Source organism: Staurois parvus, unplaced genomic scaffold (genome assembly GCF_062004578.1).
Source record: "Staurois parvus isolate SC_StPar_1 unplaced genomic scaffold, SC_StPar_1.0 ptg000655l, whole genome shotgun sequence".
NCBI classification, from domain to species: Eukaryota; Metazoa; Chordata; class Amphibia; order Anura; family Ranidae; genus Staurois; species Staurois parvus.
Genome location: NW_028318451.1, coordinates 1,290,001 through 1,313,245, shown reverse-complemented (window position 1 = coordinate 1,313,245; position 23,245 = coordinate 1,290,001). Strand labels below are relative to the sequence as shown.

The window sequence follows — 23,245 nt, the reverse complement described above, 5'->3', positions numbered from 1 at the left end:
TGTGCTTTTTAAGCACAAACATAATGTTTTATATCTACCACTTATACATTCTTACCATGACCTGTCAATTTCCATTATTATTAGAGAATTCTCAGTAATTGTTCTATTGTCACATGAACACGGTAAGATGTAGAATGTTAAAAGATTTGCAGGAAGAATAGAGAAGTACTCACAGCCACATAATCTACTAGTGCTATACCAGTTGAAAAGTTCATCACAAAGTTCATACTAAATTTTAAAATAAACACTTTCTTCCATTCGTCTTCTGCCAACAAAAGGACAGTATGAATGAAGGCAATTGACTGGTTACAGGAAATTAAGGTATTTCATTGATCAAGTAATTTCATAGTGTGTTGGAATGGAAAACAGATGTAGATTTAAAATACTCCTTTAAATAGACAGCTGTTGGCCTTTTTTTCGGTTCCTTTGACAACATTAACTTGATTACCGATTCCTAGAAAACAAAAAAATAAAATATATGCAAAATTAGTTTCTGTATATCCTACCTGGAGAACAAGGCTTAAAATTCTAAAAATGAAAAATGCAGGTGTTTTGTTTGGCAAAGCTTTAGGTGGATGACAGTTAGTGTGTCTGATAAAGAAAATAAATTAAATATAGGGCCATGACAAGGTAGAGGCAAAAGAGGCACCAGCTGCTTGGAATGGGTGGGGTGCAGCTGGGGTGGAAGCCACTCCTGCCTTCATATTCCCATACTCTCTTCTGTACTGCGCAGAAATAAGCTGTCTAAGCGAATCACAGAAGCTTTGTGTAAGAAGTGAAGCGAGTGCCATCAAAAGTGACAGCAGACCTTCACTGGTTGCAACAGTGGAGCTGCTCTTCCTTTGTAATTTGCAGAACTAAGCGGTCAGTGCAATAGCCCAGTACTGCTCTTTATTTCTTTTTGAGAAAAAGCTACTATTGTAGCCTTTATGTATAGATTAAGCACAAAAACGCAGAGCTCTGCACAGCGCATCATAACTGTTCTTGGCAACTATATTCAGTTAAATAGGCAAATAAAGCTGCAAACAGTGATACACTATTTTAATCTGTAGTTGTTGGAGGAACCAAATGCAGTTGATCGGTATATTTTTTTTTCATTTATTTATCTTACTTGCTAAAGAAAAAATAAAAACAGATATTGAAAAGTTTAGTTTTTAACCACTTTCCCTCCAGAGGATTTTAACCCCCCCCCCCCTTTCATGACCAGGCTTTTTTTTGCGTTGCAGTGCTGTGCTATTTCAACTGGTAATTGCACGGTCATGCAAGGCTGTACCCAAACAAAATGCATGTCCTTTTTTCACACAAATAGAGCTTTCTTTTGATGGTATTTGATCACCTCTGGGTTTTTTATTTTTTGTGCTATAAAGAAAAAAGATAAAACATTTTGAAAAAAAACTCAGATATTTTTGGTTAAAAAAAATATATAGTAAACTCCAAGTTAGTCATAAATTAAGGCCAAAATGTATTCTGCAACATGTCTTTGGTAGAAAAAAAATCCCAATAAGTGTATATTGATTGCTTTGTGTGAAAGTTATAGCTTCTACAAACTATGGTATAGATTTTGGAATTTACGCCATTTGTTGCTATACAGAGCTGTGCTAGTTTAACTGACAACTGTGGTCATGCAATACTGTTCATAAATTAATTTTATGTCCTTTTTTTCCACACAAATACAGCTTTGCTTTGGTGGTATTTGATCACCTCTGGGTTTTTTTTTGAGCTATAAACCAAAAAAAAGACCGAAAATTTTGAATAAAACGATATTTTCTCATATCCGTCATAAAAAATATCCAATAAACTCACATTTTGTCAGATTTAGGCCAAAATATATTTTTCTACATGTCCTTGGTAAATGTATTGAGGTACTAAAATGCCAGGGCAGTACAAACACCCCCAAATGACCCCTTTTCAGAAAGTAGACACCCTAAGCTCTGCTGAGAGGCGGATTGAGTCCATGGAAGATTTTTTTTCTTCCTACACGTTTTTGAAAAATGATAAAATGGTAAAACACAAATGGTATATTGCTCACACATGCCATGGGTATATTTGGAATTACACCCCAAAATATATTCTGCTACTTCTCCTGAGTATGGGGATACCACCTGTATGGGATTTTGTGTGAGCCTAGCCACATACAAGTATCTGAAATCCAATGACCCCTTTGAAAGCCTGAAGGTACGTAAATTCCTCATTTCACTTCCTCACTACCTATCAGTTTCGGAGGCCCTGAAATGCCAAGATAGAACCAAACCCCGCCCAAATGACCCCTTTTTGGAAAGTAGACACCCCAAGGAATTTAAAAAGAAGCATGGTGAGCATTTTGCAATCTTATTTTTTCTTACAAGGTTTTGAACAATAAAAAAAAAAAAAAAGAGAGAAAATATGTTTTTGTTTTCTTTCTTCATTTTCCAAAAACTTGTGGCAACAAATCTGCAAAATACTCACTATGCTTATCAAATTCCTTGGTGAGTCTACATTCCAAAAAAGGGGTCATGCTATTCTGGCATTTCAGGGCCTCCAAAATTGTGATAGGTAGTCAGGAAGTGTAATGAGGAAATAAAGCCCTTTAAAAGCCTGAAGGTGCTTATTGGATTTTGGGGTTGTACGCAGCTAGACTGCTAAAAAGTCTCTCACATGTGCTATTCCCATACTCGGGAGAAGTAGCAGAATTTATTTTGAGGAGTAATTCCACATGTACCCACAGCATGTGTGAGCAACACATCATTCAAGTGACAACTTTGTGTAAAAAAAAAAAAAAAAAAAATGTTTTTTGTCATTTTCCAAAAACTTGTGGTAAAAAATAAATTCTTCTATTGACTCAATATACATCTCAGCAAATAGTTTGGGGTGTCTACTTTCCAAAAAGGGGTCATTTCAGGGGGGGGGGGGTGTCAAGCCTTTTCTGACACTTTTTGTTCACATGAAAAAAAAAACAGTATTATTTGCTAGGCAATTCCTTTGAACCCCCAAACATATATTTTATTAAAGCAAACACCGTAGTGAATAAAATGGTGGGTGCTGCAATTTTTTATGCCACATAGTACTCGCGCAGCAATTTTTCAAATGCAAATTAAAAAAAAATACACTTTTTTACTTTTAATGCACAAAAACACATTACAATGGCCAATTGCTTGGTAAATTATAAAAGATGATGGTATGTCAAGTAAATAGATACCAAACATGACATTCTTTAACCACTAGCCTACAGGGCACTTCTACCCCCTTCCTGCCCGGGCCAATTTCCAGCTTTCAGTGCTGTTACACTTTGAATGACATTTGCGTGGTCATGCAACACTGTACCCATATGACAATTTTATCATTTTTTTGAGACAGATAGAGCTTTATTTTGGTGGTATTTAATCACCTCTGGGTTTTTTATTTTTTCTTAAACAAACCAAAAACCACTGAAAATTTTGAACAAAAAAACCAACACATTTTTTTTTAGTTTTTGTTATAAAATTTTGTAAATAAGTGATTTTTCTCCTTCACTGATGTGCGCTAATGAGGCTGTAGTGATGGGCACTGATAGGTGGCACTGATGGGCATTACTCATATATGGCACTGATAGGCGGCACTGATAGGCGGCACTGATGGCATTGATAGGTGGCACTGATGGGTGCAGTGGGCAATTTGAATAAAAATTGCCCACATGTAAGTGGTACCCCATATGGAAAAAGGGTGATACCAAGTCCCACACTATCTTGCCATTGCTCCCTATGTAGTCTGGACATCCAGGGGGCTCCGTGACTATTATTTCCCTCTCACAGGTCTTATACATTTTGACCCCCTATTTGGCACACTTGCTGGGGAGAAATTGTTTGAATGCGAGGCGGTCAGAAAAACTAATGAGGGACTCATCAACATAGATGTTTTGCTGGGGAGTATAGACATCTGTAAATTTGTGGTTAAGATGATTTACGAGGGGCAGAATTTTATGGAACCAAACCAAATTCAGGGTCACCCTGAGAACGACGTTGTCGTTGAAATGCATAAAACGCATTATATTTTCATATCTATGCCTGGGCATGGCAGCAGAGAGCACGGGCATATGATGAATCAGGTCTGTGGACCAATACAACCGCAATTAATTTTTTTTTTAGCAATGCCCATGTTGACGGTTAGGCCCCAAAAAACTTTAAATTCAGAAACCGTAATAGGTTTCTATGCAAATGGTCTGGCAAGGTTTAAATCTGTGTTGGCAGCTATAAATTGTTGTGCATATAAATTGCTTTGATCCACAATCAATGCATACAGATCTTCCGTGAAAAACCGCTCAAAAAAGTCATGGGGAGTAGTTAAATATGCGGTTTCCACCTGAATTCCAGGTTTGGCAGTGAATGGGGGAACTACAGGTGCTGCAGAATTTGTGGGCGGCCAATCAGGATTTGCAACTATGGGCTCAACGGGCCTGTGTTTGAATTCTTGGTGGATGGAGGACACTCCACCAGCTTGTACTTCATTTATGGGACTCACCAGCACTGCAGTATCACTTGGAAACATGGTATGTATAAGACCAGGATGTACTAGGCCACCGGTGCTCGCCAGTTCACAAAAAAGGTAGAGCAGCACTAGTATTGGCACTTAGCAGGGACCTCTACTCTATCGCCTGAGCTATCTGTGAGGGAGACGCTGTTCTCTACAGGTTCATATTCTGAGCCTGATTCTGTCAGTGAGGCTTCCCTTTCGCTCTGATCTTGCATGGTCAGAATCCTGTAGGCCTCTTCACTAGAGTACCTTTCGTTGGACATTTTGGCCACTAATTCTATAGATACCTAGTGCAACTCAGGGGAAAAAGAGGCTGTCAGGGACTGCTTGAACCGCTACAAAAAAATGTACCTGCATGTGCTAGCAGAGACCAGGCCTAATTCTGCGAACACTGTGGTTTTGTGTGCAATGTATCAAGTGACAGTGATCTACTGACACTGAACTTACTGGGGTAGAAAGGGGGGGGGGGGTAAGTGTAGAGGCTAAATGCAGGTGCTGGTAGGTGGCGGGGCTGATCCTGCTAACGCTGTGTTTTTGTGGACACTATACTATTGTGAACGCTGGTATAGTTCTGATCTGATCATTGATCTGTTCAGACACTATACTTGCAATGGAGGTTTACTGTGTATGTGAGCGTGTTCCTGCCAATCAAAGAGTTAAATGTGATGACTGATGTAGTGGCGGGCAATTTGACGCTATCTGGGAGGGACACTAATACTATCTGAAGTCACTGGCGACACTAATACAGTGATCAGTAAAAAAAATATGTACACTGTACGAATGACACTGGTGACAGGGCAGTGAAGGGGTTCACTGGGGGGGCAATCAGGGGGTTAAATGTCACCCATCAGTGATTTTACTGTAAAAAGTGTGCTGCGTGGATCTGCTTTCTTCTCTCCCTGGAACAGAATGTGCCCAAAGAGAGAAGATTGCATATTTTCCTGTACCTGTGTAAATGTAAACAAAGGTGCAGGAAGATCTGTGATAGGGCAGAGATCAATCAACAGATCCAGGGCAAACATCACTGGCCTGAATCTGCTGATTGATCGGTCGGGCACCGAATCACGGCACCGCCAGGTGCAATAGGGCAGCGCTAAAGCAGTTACAGTGGAATCCCTGACTATTGCCTAACTATGCCTAAATCAGCCCCCTTTTAAATCATACTTTAACTACTCTGTGAAAGGAATATGCTTATACTAATACCTATTCTGAGGGTGCTTTGGTCCGATCACATGATCTCCCCAGCGGCTGGCTTCAGGGGAAAAGAGATCGCTAACAACAGTTAAAATGCCTGGGTGGTGGCATCACCCAAAAGCTTGCTATAGGGCATAAGTTGTTGGCAGTCCCCCTTCTACACTGAAGCCACTTTTGATTAGTAATGATCTACTTTAGGTCTCCAAATGGGAGAACATATTTTAGTTAAGATACGGTTAATGGAAACCTAGCTCTTTTTCAACATACTCCGTAAGGCAAAATCAAACCGATTTAACCATGTCATAAAACCTCCCTCCCGTTCAGTGTGGTTTCAATAAAAATAAGTTTGCAACCCTATGACGGGGATAGTAGCAGTTATTTCAGTACTCTGGCCCAGTCACTGTACATTTGGATGTAATTGTCCCATTTACCTCAGCTTGGGAGAGGCAGGTGTGCACTTTGGCATACTCGGTTTAGAGGCTATAGGCCTTTGTTTGCCCAGGCACTGGATATGTACAGTACACAGATTGGCCATAACATTATGACCACTGATGGGTAAGTTAATAATATTGTGCCTACAGGAGATTGGGTTGAATAAAATTAAGTGATTTTAACCATTTCAATACCGGGCACTTTTACCCCCTTCCTGCCTATGCCAATTTTCAGATTTCAGCGCCATCGCACTTTGAAGGACTATTGCGTGGTCATGCAACACTGTACCCAAACTACATTTTTATCACTTTGTTCACAAAAATAGAGCTTTCTTTTGGTGGTATTGGATCACCACTGGGGTTTTTTTTTTGTTTGCTAAATAAACAAAAAAGACCAAAAAAATTCTGAAAAAAAAACACCCAAGGTTGGGTGTCCAGATCGTTGTGCAGGTCTGATCTGCAACTACAGGAAACATTTGGTTGAGGTTATTGCTGCCAAAAGGAGGGTCAACCAGTTATTAAGTCCAAAAGTTCACATGCGTTTTCCTCCCTGCACTGTGAATGTTTACATGTTATGTGCAATTAAACCATGGCAACATCTAATGTTTGTGTAGTATTATGTTCAGCAAACTGTGTTCTTCTATTGTTGTGACTTAGATGACGTTCAGAGCACATTTTATGCCCAATTCATGCAAAACTCCACGTAATCCCAAGGGGTTCACATACTTTTTCTTGCAACTGTAACTTTCCTACAGACTAATAATATACAGAGTTCACAAACTATGGTACATATCAGATATCCTCCAATTTACCCCTTTTTGGAAAGTACACAGGCTGAGGTATTTAGTAAGAGGCATGGCGAGTTTTCTGAAATAAGTTTTTGTCATAAGTTTTTGGAAAATGAATTTAAAAAAAAAAAAAAAAAAAAAAAAAAAAGATTTCACAATTGTTCATTTTTTTTTTGCTTATTATTGTCATCAGTACAGTGTCATGTTATCAGGGACATTGGTGACAGTACAAAAAAAAAAGTTTTTTTTCAATTTTTTCCTTTAATTATTTTTTTTCATACACTGTGATCAGAATAATATTGTATTACTCTGGGGAAGCGATCAGTTTTTTTTTTTTACACACATTATGATTGCTTATAGGAATGAATTTCATTGCTATAAACTAGCATTTTACTGAATTAAATTATTATTATACAGGCTGTATATAGCGCCAACAGTTTCCGCAGCGCTTTACAATATAAAGGGAGACAGTACAATTACAATACATTTTAGTACAGAAGGAATAGGAGGGCTCTACTCATGGAGCTTAATAAAATTGATTAAGTTTGCTTTGTTGTAATTACCTGTGATTGGCCACAACTAATCACATGACACAGATGGGCTGTGATTGGCCCAGTCTGTACCATGTGATCACTGTGACCGATCACAGTTAGCAACGCAATTTTATACAATGTATTACATGAAAGGAAGCCATCCATTGTTTACAATTGTTATGTGATCTGCTGTGATTGGTCACAGCGGTCACATGGTACCGGCAATGGGCTGGTACACAGATCAGTCATTGGCTGTGTTTGGTGAACACAGCCGGAGACAGATCTCACTGCAAACACGGCCCCGAGGGTATGCACAAGGCGGCGATCCGGGAGGACATCATATGACATCCACCCGGATCAACTAAAGTCCCACTTGGCTGTCATTTTACTATAAGTCAGGTGGAAACCGGGTTAAGAGATTTTAAAGGCTTAGGGCTTTTTACCTTAAAGGATAAATTCACATTTCCAAAAAAATCATAAATGCACATTTTTGCAGGTAAAAATGAGCATTTATTATTTTACTAAAGTCTGCCCAGTCTTCCTCTAGCTGTGTGCCAGTATCCCTCATACGGGCTTTTAGTTACAAAGCTAGAGGAAGAATGAATGAACTAGGAGCATGCGGAGCAGTGCACTCTCAGCCGATTCAAACGAGTATGTCTGCCACGGTGGTAAAGGGTACTTGTAGTTTTTTCATTCACAGACTGACATGGCTGTGAGTCCTGCAGTGCTACACTGTTTTACAAAAATGACAGCGAGCGTGGGAAGAAGATCCTAGCCCACTGTCACACAGCGGGGAGTGCAGGTGGCGAAAGGTGAGTGTATAGGAGCATGTTACATGTGACACCCTAACATGGGTGTAACATGTTTCTAAAAGTTAACTTATTCTTTAGTGCCTTCTCTGCATTAAAGGATAAGGTTACCTTTGGCAACATGTTTTTAGATTGTAACATGTTACCTGCCGGTGATCCCTCACTGTGAAACTGGGCGCAGGATGTTCTCTCCATACTTGTGCTCACAATTTAAAAATTGGCCCACGTGATCATGTCATTCATTCACAGAGATCCAACACAGCAGAAAGCTTGTAGTTCTCAATAAACTGTGAGGACTCTGATAAACGTTATCGTATTTCATTGATCTTCTTTACAGGCAGACAGCTATACTGAGATTCTGTTGGAGCAGATTCTGGGTGCAATGCTCTGCAGGCTCCAGAAAAAAATAAAAGAATATTTTTTTACCTGTAAAAATATATGCATTAATGATGACATTTTTTTAAAAGATGAACTTAGCCTTTAAGGTAAACAACTTCCATGGTCAGGAGCCACCAACTCCTGCTGCTGTAAATCAAATCCTGTGAGGGGGGAGCAGGGGCTTGGGCCGAGCCACACTTTGTGTTGTCAATAGACACACACAGCCCGGCTCGGATGCGGGCCAGCATGAATGATCCCATAGCAAGAGGCTTCCTATGGGGACACTCAGAAAGGAGAAGGATCTGTGTGAGCTGGCGTGGGACCCCAGAAGAGGAGGTTTGAGTCTGCTCTATGACAAACCAATTGCTTTAACAAACGCTTCAGCAGCCAGACAGGCACACATTATTAGAGGTAAGTTATTATTACTTTGCAAATGTACAAATACAGTTTTTGCCCATACTTTATCTTTAGTCCTCATGCACACTGGACATTTTAACAGCTACTGTTTTTGGCTTTTGGCATTTTTTCTACAGCCAGTAAAACTCCCTAGCATGTTGTCCTGTGTGTCCATGCACACAGACTGTAATCGTGTTTTGGCTGGCAAAATCCTAGTGGGTTTCTAGAGGAGTTTTTTAGCTGGAAAAAATGCTCTGGTAAATGCGTAAAAACGCGGTAAACCGGCTTTTATTTAGCAAAATTTTGTTTTTTCTGTAAAAAAAAAGTTAAAAACCACAAACGCAGAAAAACGTAGCTAAATGCTAATACAAAAATGCGTTAAAACTCCCGCAGCTGTCTCAGCCAATGAAAAGAGGGAGTCCAGGGATAGCTGAGACTCCAGTGCACATCGCTGGATAGAGAGGGGGCTAAGGTGAGCACTGGGGGGCTAGGGGGGGCTACTGCACACAGGTTTTTTACCTTCATGCACAGAATGCATGAAGGTAAAAAAAAAACCTTCTGCCTTTACAACCACTTTAAAGGAATTTTTCTTTTTTTTTACTTTAAATAATGAAAAATGACTGCCCCTTTAAAAACTGTACTTTTTTAAAAACATTTTTTTTACCGATTCATATCCCTCAAGGCAGTCCCCATACCCCTTTTTGGCCAATAACTTGCATATAAGCCTTCAAATTGGGAATTTACAAGTTCGAGTCCCATAGACTTGCATTATGTTGGAAGTTCGCGGTCGGGCGAACAGAACAGGGGGCCCATTACTACCATGGGGTAATTAGGAAAAACACCAGAGTTTACCTCATGATGTTCTTTGCGGTGTATCCTTTGTTTCAGCTTTCTTCCTCAACAGTATGTTTACCCATTGCCCACAGCTTCAAATCCTAGCACACTTTCTGAGCTGCAGTATGGGCCCTACAGAGTTCTACAGAGGCCACTACTGCAGTGTAAATAATGCAGATCAGAGTTCCAGAACTAGAAGCTGTGGGTATCAATAACACTATTCGTGTCCGCAGTGGTGTATCCTCCATGGGTGTAATGTGTGCCTTGCACACGGGTCGCAATTATGATGGGGCCCACTGTGCCCTCGTACACTGCAAAACAAGTGTGGGGAAATGGGTCTGTATCTTTGCTGTAGCTGCCATTGTCACTTGCAGCCGCAGCAAAGATCCATCCATCGCTTGTGTATGGGGGGGAATCAAGTGCTGATCTATTGCTGGGGACAGGTCTCCAGGGGTAAGAGTGTGATTGCCTATTGATGTAGACAGATGTTAGCCCCACCTACTAGACACACAGAAAGAAGAAGTAATGGAGCCTGTGCTGCGTCCTGGAGAATGGGGCTGGCTGTGCCATGGGATAGATGGTCACTCATTTCTGACCTGCTGAACCACTCATTTTCAACCCCCTGAATTGTGCACCACTCACTACTGAACCCTGAACTCTGCACCACTCACTACTGAACCCTGAACTCTGCACCACTCACTACTGAACCCTGAACTCTGCACCACTCACTACTGAACCCTGAACTCTGCACCACTCACTACTGAAACCTGAACTCTGCACCACTCACTACTGAAACCTGAAATCTGCACCACTCACTACTGAAACCTGAACTCTGCACCACAAACTACTGAAACCTGAACTCTGCACCACAAACTACTGAACCCTGAACTCTGCACCACTCACTACTGAACCCTGAACTCTGCACCACTCACTACTGAAACCTGAAATCTGCACCACTCACTACTGAACCCTGAACTCTGCACCACTCACTACTGAACCCTGAACTCTGCACCACTCACTACTGAACCCTGAACTCTGCACCACTCACTATTGAACCCTGAACCACTCACTACTGAAACCTGAACTCTGCACCACTCACTACTAAACCCTGAACTCTGGGTCAATTAATTATGACCTCTGCACTGTTAAACGTGTTGTTGAACTGTAATAACGACAGCAATGGATACACCAGCTGAACCAATAAAGAATAAACCCCCAAGAGAAAACTGTATCTAATGCTTTAAGTCAAGGTCATCATTAAAGTGCTTGTAAACCATTACATATACCCAGTGAAGTCACTGGCCTTACGTAATACAGAGATGAAACAAATCCTCCTATACAAGCTGTATTTAGCTACTGACTCCTCTTCTCTACATCTGTTCAAAGTGCAGAATTTATAAAGCTTGTCTAAGCATTCAGAAAAAAGGGGGCAGAGAGCTGGTTACACTCTGCAGAGCTCAGTGAGAAGAGCTCTGAGAGTTGATTGGAAAGAAGGGACACCCCCCCCCCCCCTTCACACAGCACACAGAAACAGAGTTGAGGCTGTCAATCTACTAGAGATCCCTCCCTGTCACCATTTGTTTCTTGGTGTCAGGAAAATTTGTCAGAAGTGACTTATGCTGATAAAAGAGGAATGAGGCAGCAGGCAGAGATTACAAAGTGCTCTGAACTGAGACATGTACTGTCATGGAAATTTTGTATTGTTGGTTGAACTTTAAATGTGTCATATATGAGTGTTATTCATATGTCTCTCGTGTGGCTTAATTAAAGCTCTGAAGGCTGCAATTGGGCCATGCGCATGTACAATGTATGTATTACAGTACTCAGCTCAGTAATGGATGAGATAGCAGATCTGCGCTTATAGACCGGCGTGTATACCACCACGGCATTCGATGCGAATGCCGCTGGCGGTGGGCCGCGGGCCTGTATCCACATATCAGCAGCATAGTACCACATGGACTTCATAACGCAAGGCGCCAAGCGGTATGAACTCCGCGTGTAGGCTTATGCATATCTTACAACCCATTACCGACCTGAACTGTATCCGGATGGATGTGTTTTAATAAAGATCGTATCGGGCCCATCCAGGTACAGACTGATGTTTCTAGGGAATGCTTGTACAGAGAATGAACATACTGCTAGGAGCTGGGACAAGAGATATGCTCTCCACAGAGGGCTCATGGGTGGAAGGGGAGGAAGTCTGCTGACCTCAGAGGGCTCATGGGGCAGGACCAGTGATAGATAATAGGAAAGGCTATGCTCCAATCGGAATGTACATCCTGTGTATAGGCACTCCCCATTGCATTGTTCTGTGGGAGGGAATTGACCTTATTCATGTGGGGGGGGGCGTGTGTGTTTGTAATAAAACCGGGGGGCTGAGTCTGAAGCCAGTCGCTATGTGAATTCCAACAGCAACCTGAAAGTGTCGTGTGATCATTTCCAGGTATAGGGAGCTCCATCACCCACATCTCAACAGAAGCTAAAAGTAGTTGGAGGGGCAGGAATTGTGTAGTTTAGCTGCAGTCGTGGTAAGCGAGATTCACACAGCTTTATGGGGGATTTCTGCGCATCCAACTGCGAGTACTCACGGTAAGGAGAAATTCGTTAAAGCGAATTTCCAAGACAGTACATACTAGAGGGATATGCTTTGTTCATATTTTATGTCTGATGTTTACAACTACTTTAACGGTTTTAAGTAATAAATACGGGCAGTGATAATGTGCAGGATGTATATTGAACTACAATGCGGAAGAAAGACATAAATAACTTTGGAAATGTAATCATACTATACCTCAGATGGAAATTGTTTGACAAATTTTGATGGTAGCTCAGCATTACGCAATTTATCCCACTCCTAAAAAGTAATGGTAACAAAGTTAAAGCAATGAACTGGATTTTGACAAGAGCACCAGTTAGCAACTGAGAAAATAATCTACATTTATTTTGTCCAAACTCTAGTTGCTCTAAATTTTGGTAAATTTCAGTGTACATATTCCATGCTCACATTTTCACCCTATTTGGCAATTATTGGTAGGATAGAGGAAGAGCTCTACATTTCATTATTTTAGCATAAAAGTATAGTGATTGTGCTGTATACCAGCCTTGGTGAATTTTAGTGACGTTTATGGTCTTTCTAAAAATCCCGCAGATACCAGTGGTATTACTTGCAGCTTTACACGATACAACCTCTACACAGTGGTTGCTTAAACTAAATTATTTACACACTGTATAGGCCCAATTTTTAACAGCATGACACATTTCTAACCTAAACCTAAACACATGCAATACAGATACAAACTTATTACAGCGTTAAATATTAAAATTTAAGAGCATCCTCCACAGTTGCACATACAGAATTTTACATACAAAGAGCCTTTAAATGATCAGACATACATTTTTTGGTGTAGCTAGTGTTAGGCTTCATCTTACAGGCGTACCTCGGTTTACGAATGCCTCGGTAAATGTAATTTTGGTTTACGAATGAAAATCCATTGAAAATAATGCTTCGGCTTACAAATTTTTTTCGCAATACAATGTGTTTATAGAGCCGGCCCCGTGTCTTTAAAGTGCACTTTATAAAGAGTTTTGAACAGATAAGATTTTTTTTTTTTACTTTTTTTCTGATTTTCTCACCTCCAGAATGGATTAATTGGTTTTCAATGCATTTATGAATTTTTTTTTAATCATGTCCCTGTACAGTATTAATGCCTTTAAAGTTCACTTTATAAAGAGTTTAACAGATGAGACTTTTTTTTTTTTTTTACTTTTTTCTGACCTCCGGAACGGATTAATTGGTTTTCAATGCATTCCTATGGGAAACTGCCTTTTCGGTTTACAAATTTTTCGCAATACGAAATGTCCCTAAGAATGCATTAAATTCATAAACCAAGGTATGCCTGCATTTTGTTTGATGTAATATAGTTATATTGGCAGGGACAGTTATGAGCTGGAAGCCAGCAATATTTAAAGGACAACAGCACTTTTTTTTAATTAAAAATACACTAGCAAAAGTGTGCCCATTCATTGAATGGGCTGAATATGGAAGTGTGCATCTGTAGCAATGGAGGCGAGTGCCAGAGTGAAGGTTGGATGCAGTGACAGAGTATCAGAGATTGTGTCACGTACAGTGGTATCTAGAAAGTATGTCGGGTTTAGTGGCAGCAACTGCCAGAGTGTTATTTGGGTGCAGTGAAGGCGACTGCCAGAGTGTGTGTGTCGTGGCACCACACTGTCAGGGGCTGTAATCCTATACCTGTGACTTGACCCCTGTTACTGCTGCTTGTCCAGCAAGCCCTGGAGCACTCTTAGTTTAAAGCAAAGACTCAAGTTTTGTAGGGTAAGTACAGTCATGGCCGAAATTGTTGGCACCCTTGATATTTTTCCTGAAAATCAAGTATTTCACACAAAAAAGGTATTGCATTAACACATGTTTTGCTATACACATGTTTATTCCCTTTGTATGTATTGGAACAAATATAAAACAGAGGCAGAAAAGCAAATATGACATAATGTCACACAAAACCCCAAAAATGGGCTGGACAAAAGTATTGGCACCCTTAACTTAATATTTGGTTGCACACCCTTTGGAAAACATAACTGAAATCAGTCGCTTCCTATAACCATCAATAAGCTTCTGACACCTCTCACCCGGAATTTTGGACCACTCTTCCTTTGCAAACAGCTCCAGGTCTCTCTTATTGGAAGGACACCTTTTCCCAACAGCAATTTTAAGATCTCTCCACAGGTGTTCAATGGGATTTAGATCTGGGCTCATTGCTGGCCACTTCAGAACTCTCCAGCGCTTCTTTGCCATCCATTTCTGAGTGCTTTTTGACGTATGTTTGGGGTCATTGTCCTGCTGGAAGACCCAGGATCTTGGACGCAAACCCAGCTTTCTGACACTGGGCCCTACAGTGCGACCCAAAATCCTTTGGTAATCCTCAGATTTCATGATGCCTTGCACACAGTCAAGGCACCCAGTGCCAGAGGCAGCAAAACAACCCCAAAACATCATTGAACCTCCACCATATTTTACCGTAGGTACTGTGTTTTGTTCTTTGTAGGCCTCATTCCGTTTTCGGTAAACAGTAGAATGATGTGCTTTACCGAAAAGCTCTATCTTGGTCTCATCTGTCCACAAGACGTTTTCCCAGAAGGCTTTTGGCTTACTCAAGTACATTTTGGCAAACTGTAGTCTTGCTTTTTTATGTCTCTGTGTCAGCAGTGGGGTCCTCCTGGGTCTCCTGCCATAGCGTTTCATTTCATTTAAATGTCGACGGATAGTTCGCGCTGACACTGATGCTCCCTGAGCCTGCAGGACAGCTTGAATGTCTTTGGAACATGTTTGGGGCTGCTTATCCACCATCCGGACTATTCTGCGTTGCAATCTTTCATCAATTTTCCTCATCCGTCCACGACCAGGGAGATTAGCTACAGTGCCATGGGTTGCAAACTTCTTGATAATGTTGCGCACTGTGGACAAAGGCAAATCTAGTTCTCTGGAGATGGACTTGTAACCTTGAGATTGTTGATATTTTGCCACAATTTTGGTTCTCAGGTCCTCAGACAGTTCTCGTCTCCTCTTTCTGTTGTCCATGCTTAGTGTGGCACAGACAGACACACAATGCAAAGGTTAAGTGAACGTCTCTCCTTTTTATCTGCTTTCAGGTGTGATTTCTATATTGCCCACACCTGTTACTTGCCCCAGGTGAGTTTACAGGAGCATCACATGCTTGTAACATTCTTATTTATCCGCAGTTGTGAAAGGGTGCCAATACTTTTGTCCAGCCCATTTTTGGAGGTTTGTGTGACATTATGTCGAATTTGCTTTCTTTCCTCCCTTTTTTTGTTTTGTCCCAATACACACAAAGGGAATAAACATGTGTATAGCAAAACATGTGTTAATGCAATACGTTTCGTGAGAAATACATGATTTCCTGGAGAAATATCAAGGGTGCCAACAATTTCGGCCATGACTGTAGTGCCTACCCACAACCACTTCCCTTCATGTCATTTGGATTTAGAAAACTGCCTGTACAGTAACAAATGCTCAGAGCGCCCTGCAGACAACAACCATATTGTGCCACTTGGCATTAACATTTTCACTTTAAAACCCTTGAAAACCATCTGCTGAACGAGCTTCACCCCTTAGTGCCCGGTCATATCGGTGTGATTTGCGAATTGAAATCGCACTTAATGAGTGTGAATGTCAATGTCTAAACATCTGCAATTTGCTTCAGTGCAATTTCTAAAGCAGTTTTTTCATTACTTTTTCTGCAGTTTATTGCAATTTCACATACAAGTCACAATAAACGTCTTCAGAAATCGTGCTGAACTCGCACACGAAACGCACAATTTTAAATCGCAATGGTGTGACCGGTGACTAAGAGCCCTCTCAGCCAAATTCTATAAAAGTGTAAAAAAGCCAAAACTGGCAATGATAACCTATGCACAGGAGTCAAGGGGAAAGCAGGCCAATGGTATGGGGGCAAGAATCCTGTAATTGTAATAATATAGAATTGTATTGTATTCGACTTTTTAATTTATATCATGAAATTTTAATGAAAATTAATTTATTTTCAACACCTTTGTGGCCAATAGGCTTCTTTCACATGGAGTGCCTTTGCACTAAAAAAAGAAAAAAAAAAGTGCAAAAGCTCAAGAAAAATACATCCTTTGAAATTCAATGCATGTCTTCACAATGGTCCGTTGCGCTTCCCATGCAGTGTTAAAAATCCTGCTTGCCGCATTTTTGGTGCATATTTGACGAGTTTAAAAAAATACACCAAAAACGCACCTCCCCATTGAGGCCTGGTTCACACCAATATGTTTTTAGCGCTTTTTGCAGAAACGAACTACAGTTAAATGGACAAGGTTTCCTATGGGACATGTTCACATGTCACTATGCTTTTTTGAGCTGCTGGGTTTTTTGAAAGGGTCAGAGACTTTTTTTTAAACGCAAAATGTTGTGCATCTTGTTCAATAGACTTCAACAGAGACGCTTCAGAAAATGCATGCAATGCGGTTTTCATGCGTTTGAAGTGTTTTGCATTTTTCTACCCAGCAACAAGAAAATTCAAAAAACACAAAAGTGCATTTAAAAAAACACATAAAAAATGCACTGCAAAACAGATACAGTTGCAAGAAAAAGTATGTGAACCCCTTGGGATTACATGGAGTTTTGCATGAATTGGGCATAAAATGTGCTCTGAACGTCATCTTAAGTCACAACAATAGAAGAACACAGTCTGCTGAACATAATTCTACACAAACATTAGATGTTGCCCTGGTTTAATTGCACATAACATGTAAACATTCACAATGCAGGGAGGAAAAGGTATGTGAGGCCCTAGCTTAATGACTTTTCCCAGAGCTAATTGGAGCCAGGAGTGAGCCAACCTTGATTCTAATCAGTGTGATGATATTGGATGTGTTGCTGACAGCTGTCCTGCCCTTAAAAAACACACACCTGTTTTGGGTTTACTGATTTCAAGAAGCACTGTCTGATGTGAACCATGCCTCGCAGAAAAGAGCTCTCAGAAGACCTACGATCAAGAATTGTTGACTTGCATGAAGCTGGAAAGGGTTACAAAAGTATCTCCAAAAGCCTTGATGTTCATGTGTCCTGGGTAAGACAGACTGTCTACAAATGGAGAAAGTTTAGCACTGTTGCTACTCTCCCTAGGCGTGGTCGTCCTGTAAAAATGACTGCAAGAGCACAGCGCAGAATGCTGCACGAGTTAAAGAAGAATCCCAGAGTGTCAGCTAAAGACCTACAGAAATCTCTGGCACATGATAACATTTTTGTTGACACATCTACAGTAAGGAAAACATTAAACAAGAATGGAGTACATGGGAGGACACCACGGAGGAAGCCATTGCTGTCCAAAAAGAATACTGCAGCACGTTTGAAGCTTGCAAAAGAGCACCTGGATGTTCCACAGCACTACTGGCAAAATATACTGTGGACAGATGAAACCAAGATTGAGTTGTTTGGGAAGAACACACAACACTATGTGTGGAGAAATAAAGGCACAGCACACCAACATCAAAACCTCATCCCCACCGTAAAACATGGCAGAGGGAGCATCATGGTTTGGGGCTGCTTTGCTGCCTCAGGGCCTGGACGGATTGTTGTCATTGATGGGAAAATGAATTCCAGAGTTTATCAAGACATTTTGCAGGAAAACGTACGACCATCTGTCCGCCAACTGAAGCTCCGTAGAGGATGGGTGATGCAACAGGACAATAACCCAAAGCATACAAGTAATTCAACAAAACAATGGCTGCAACAGCACAGAATATGCCTTCTGGAGTGGCCCAGTCAGAGTCCTGACCTCAACCCGATTGAAATGCTGTGGCACGACCTTAAGAGAGCGATTCACACCAGACATCCCAAGAATATTGCTACACTGAAACAGTTTTGTGAAGAGGAGTGGTCCAAAATTACTCCAGATCGTTGTGCAGGTCTGATCTGCAACTACAGGAAACGTTTGGTTGAAGTTATTGTTGCCAAAGGAGGGTTAACCAGTTATTAAGTCCAAAGGTTCACATACTTTTTCCTCCCTGCACTGTGAATGTTTACATGTTATGTGCAATTAAACCATGGCAACATCTAATGTTTGTGTAGTATCATGTTCAGCAGACTGTGTTCTTCTATTGTTGTGACTTAGATGACGTTCAGAGCACATTTTATGCCCAATTCATGCAAAACTCCATGTAATCCCAAGGGGTTCACATACTTTTTCTTGTAACTGAAACATGCAAACTGCATTGGTGTGAACCAGGCATGAAATGCACTGAAAACAAACACGTCACACGTGTTGCGTTTTTGATGAGTTTTGCGTTTTTAATCTGCCCATCAACAAGTTGGCCAAATACAAAAAACATTCAAAAAACACAGTGCAAAAATGCACTGCAAAACGGACCAAACTCACACTGAATTGGTGTGAACCAGGCCTGAAATGAATTGAAAATGCAGCAAAAACGCACACGTGTTGCGTTTTTGATGCCTTTGTGAGTCACATGACCAATAAAAACCGCACCCTGAACATGGTAAAATTGCAGCAAAATCACAGGTAAAGTCACGCATTTTTGGCAGCCATTTCTTCCACCCTTTTTCCTATCCGCTAAATGCCGATAACCCTATTTTCAGCCGATATATTTTGACCACAAATAGATTGGTGCATCTCTAGTGTTACGGTAGCTAGAACCTAGGCATGCACTGTAGTAACAGGAAAGGCCACTCGATACCATAATGCTGACTGCTTTTTTTCCCCTACTAAGCATGCACACTCTTGATAGCGATATCAGCAAATATGGTAGGGAGAACCCGTGCAAGCTTGATAGCAATGTGAAAAGATGCTTGCAACCGCATATCTGCAGGTTCTCACCCCCCTGCAGACTGCTTTTTCCCTTCATGCCCCTGAAATCGGCACCATTCCAACTTTTCCTACTACAAAAGTGCAGGTTAATGTTGCAGTATTGCTGTTGATAATCCTGTGCTGTACTACCTGCCCCACAGCCCGCCCATGCCTCCATTATTGCAGAACTAGACAGGCACTACGTACAAGTGAAAAGGAAATAAATCAAACATGTTGAAGAGAACATGCCCATTGGGTACTTATCCTATAACCTCATTGAGTCCCCAGTTTTTGCTAGTGTTCTAAGGTCTAAGGTTCTAAGGATCTCTTAGCTTTACCAGGATAATCACTTTTAGCATAACTAGTTTTTTATTTTAATTTTTTTTATTTAATCTTCAAATACTTCACACCAACATTCTGTCACAAATTAAACCAGTGCATCCAGATCAGCCCAACCTCGGTAACACTTTTGGTGCCGTACCCAGACCCCATACTGTGGGGGGGGCGGTCTACAATGTTGCCTATGGGGCACTGGATTCTGCACTGGAGCAAGCTTTGGCACTCAGTGCAATGGTTGTAGTCAGCTGCAGAGTACTACACAGGTCCAAGACATTGGTTCATCCACATGGAACCCAGTCCCTGAAGAACCCTTTGATGGTTTGTCCAATGATGGACGAAGCCTGTACTTCATATGCAGTCCAACATCGTGAACAGGTAAGACAGGGTCACCCCGTATCTCTGACTGTTACTGTAAAAGACTTGGGTTCTGTTTGTATAGGATTTACTATGGTGTAAACTTTTTAAATTTGGCGCTAAAACTCAACCATTCAGAGCTTAGTCTTAGGTGGTGTCAAGGTCCTACCTTTTCCCTGAGGTTATGTTACTCCATGTGCTGGCGTCCATCTTGGATTCTGCTGTGCATGGTGGGAATCCTTTTATGCCTTCAGGTCTCTGTGGTCCATCCCCCAGAGGGGTGTGGCTGATGACATATAAGCCTGTGGCCCGCACATGCTCTTTGCACTTGTGTCTTGTGTCTTTGTGTCGCTATTACTCTGTTCTGACTCTCGTGACTCTCCTGGTATTTGATTCGGCTTGTGACTCGACTATTCTTTGTATTCTCCTTTGATCTGACCCTCTGTTGCTGAACCCGGCTTGTGACCTGTGATTCTCGTCTGCTGTCCTGTACTGTTTTGTCCTGTTGTTGTTGACCCGGCTTGTCTGACTACTCTTTTGTCTCTTCCACCAGCTACACGCCATTGGCGGCGGCCATTACCACAGCTGAGGTGTCTCGGGGGCCGCGACCTGGTTCCTGGCTGCGTCAAGTCCATCCCCACCATCAGGGGCCCTGGTGAAGGGCAGCCTGGGACTTAGACTCCGCGCCCTGAGGGACTTCGGTCTGTGGGTGGTGGTTGTCGTCAGCCAGTGCGTTACATTGTTAGGCCTGCCTGTCCGTTCCTCGGCCCCTGCCCTGACAGGTGGTGACCAGGTGTGACATTACACCACCGGCCACACACTTTACCGCTACTTCCACCTAGAGCTCTTATAAAGTTCTCTGGCACTTCCTGCAGCTGAAGCCACCTGTAAAAGATGTCTCACATGTATGCCTTTTAAAGAAAAATATCTGTTTGGGGAATTTGTCCAATTCATAACATACACTATTTGCCAAAAGCATTGGGACGCCTGCCTTACACGCACATGACTTTATTGGCATCCCAGTCTTAGTCCGTAGGGTTAAATAATGGGTTGGTCAACCCTTTGCAGCTATAACAGCTTCAATTTGTATGGGAAGGCTGCTCACAAGGTTTAGGAGTGTGTCTATGGGAATGTTTGACCATTCTTCCAGAAGCGAACTTGTGAGGTCAGGCACTGATGTTGGACTAGAAGGCCTGGCTCGCAGTCTCCGCTCTAATTCATCCCAAAGGTGTTCTACTGGGTTGAAGTCAGGACTCTGTGTACGCCATGTTCCTCCACCCCAATCTCGCTTATCCATGTCTTTACGGAGCTTGCTTTGTGCACTGGTGCGCAATCATGTTGGAACATGAAAGGGCCATCCCAAAACTGTTCCCACAAAATTGGGAGCATGAAATTATCCAAAATGTCTTGGAATGCGGACACCTTGCTGTTGTTCCCAGTTTCTTCCACTTTGTTATAATACCACTAACAGATGACTGTGGAATATTTAGTAGCAAGGAAATTTCACGGATGGACTTAATGCACAGGTGGCAACCTATCACTGTACCACACTTGAATTCACTGAGCTCCTGAGAGTGACCCATTCTTTCACAAATGTTTGTAGAAGCAGTCTGCATGCCTAGGTGCTTTATTTTATACACCTGTGGTCATGGAGTTGACTGGAACACCGGAATCCAATGATTTGGAGGGGTGTCCCAATACTTTTGGCAATACAGAGTATGTCATAGGATGGAAGGTTTTACTTCCAAAGTAGATTACAAACCCCCCTCCCCAGGAGCCTTCAAATCCCACCTGATCACTTTACCCAAGCTTCAACTTCTAAACTTAAGGTACTGGCATAAATGAACACAACACAGAAATGGGAGTTCTTCAAAAAGACTGTATGTGAACACACCGCAAAATATATTCCCATGGGCAACAAGTTTAAAAGGCTAAAAATCAAACCTATGTGGCTTACGGACAAAGTTAAAAAAAAAAAAGCTATAGATAATAAGAAGAGAGCTTTTGCTAAAATATAAAGTTGAAGAAACACTATTGTAACAATCATGCACACAGGGAGGGGCGCGGTTCTCCATTTTGCTCCAAACTACTGCATTTTGGTACTTCTCTTAAACTCCTATGCAACCACCTGAGGGGGGAGGTGTCGCAATCGTGCACACCAGAGCCAGACATGATCCTCATTTTGTTAAGAATTCTTCATTTCCCCCTCCCTCAGGAATGCGTTCAGTGTACCTTGCTAAGTTCGCTGTCTATACAATAAGGTAATTGGCTTGTCTGTTGTAAGAAAAAACCAATTGATTTTTGTATAATAGGCTGTTATGCTTTGTGTGTGGTGAGAGAAGTGAGGATCTCCTGCGTTTTAACATCTAGCAGTGAGAGAGAAAGCAGAGTCTTGCTGTAACATCGAAATTGAGTGGAGACCAGAAATCCTTTTTGAGCTGATCAGACTTGAAACTGCTTAACCCCAGGCATCTATTTGGCAAGTACTTATCTACCTAAACTTCTATTATCTGTTTGCTGTGCTGTTGTGTTCTGAATATATATATATATATATATATATATATATATATATATATAAAGAAGTGCAGAAAATGATAGGTTGCTCAGCTAAAATGATTGCAAATGCTTTAAAGTGGCAACCAAAACCTGAAAGACGTGGAAGAAAGCGAAAAACTACCATTCGAATTGGATAAAATAGCCAAAATGGCAAGGACTCAGCCAACAATCAGCTCCAGGAAGATCAAAGAAGGTCTAAAGTTACCTGTGAGTACTGTTACAATTAGAAGACGCCTATGTGAAGCCAAGGTATCTGCAAGAAGCCCCCGCAAAGTCCCACTGTTGAAAAAAAGACGTGCTGAAGAGGTTACAATTTGCCAAAGACCACATTGACTGGCCTAAAGAGAAATGGCGCAACATTTTGTGGACTGATGAAAGTAAGATTGTTCTTTTTGGGTCTAGTGGCCGGAGACAGTTTGTCAGATGACCCCCAAACACTGAATTTAAGCCACAGTACACTATGAAGATAGTGAAGCATGGTTGCGCGAGCATCATGATATGGGGATGTTTCTCATACTGCGGTGTTGGGCCTATTTATCGTATACCAGGGATCATGGATCAGTTTGAATACATCAGAATACTTGGAGGTCATGCTGCCTTATGCTGAAGAGGAAACGCCCTTGAAATGGGTGTTCCAACAAGACAACGACCCCAAACACACCAGTAAATGTGCAACATCTTGGTTCCAGACCAACAAGATTGACGTTATGGAGTGGCCAGCCCAATCCCCGGATCTTACTTCAATAGAAAACGTGTGGAGTGACATAAAAAATGCAGTTTCTGAGG

At 41.5% G+C, this 23,245-nt stretch overlaps 1 protein-coding gene across 1 annotated transcript in view; it reads right to left on the bottom strand.

Moving 5' to 3' along the window:
- Positions 1–306: 306 nt before the first annotated feature.
- LOC149448846 (interferon-induced, double-stranded RNA-activated protein kinase-like) overlaps positions 307–23,245 on the bottom strand; it is a 175,280-nt gene continuing 152,341 nt past the window's right edge. The window contains exons 17-18 of the mRNA XM_089694190.1: positions 12,640–12,702; positions 307–454 (exon numbers count right to left, since the gene is read on the bottom strand). Of these exons, the coding sequence (XP_089550316.1) occupies positions 344–454; positions 12,640–12,702 (174 nt within the window). The 3' untranslated portion in view covers positions 307–343. The remainder of the gene's footprint in view (positions 455–12,639; positions 12,703–23,245) is intronic.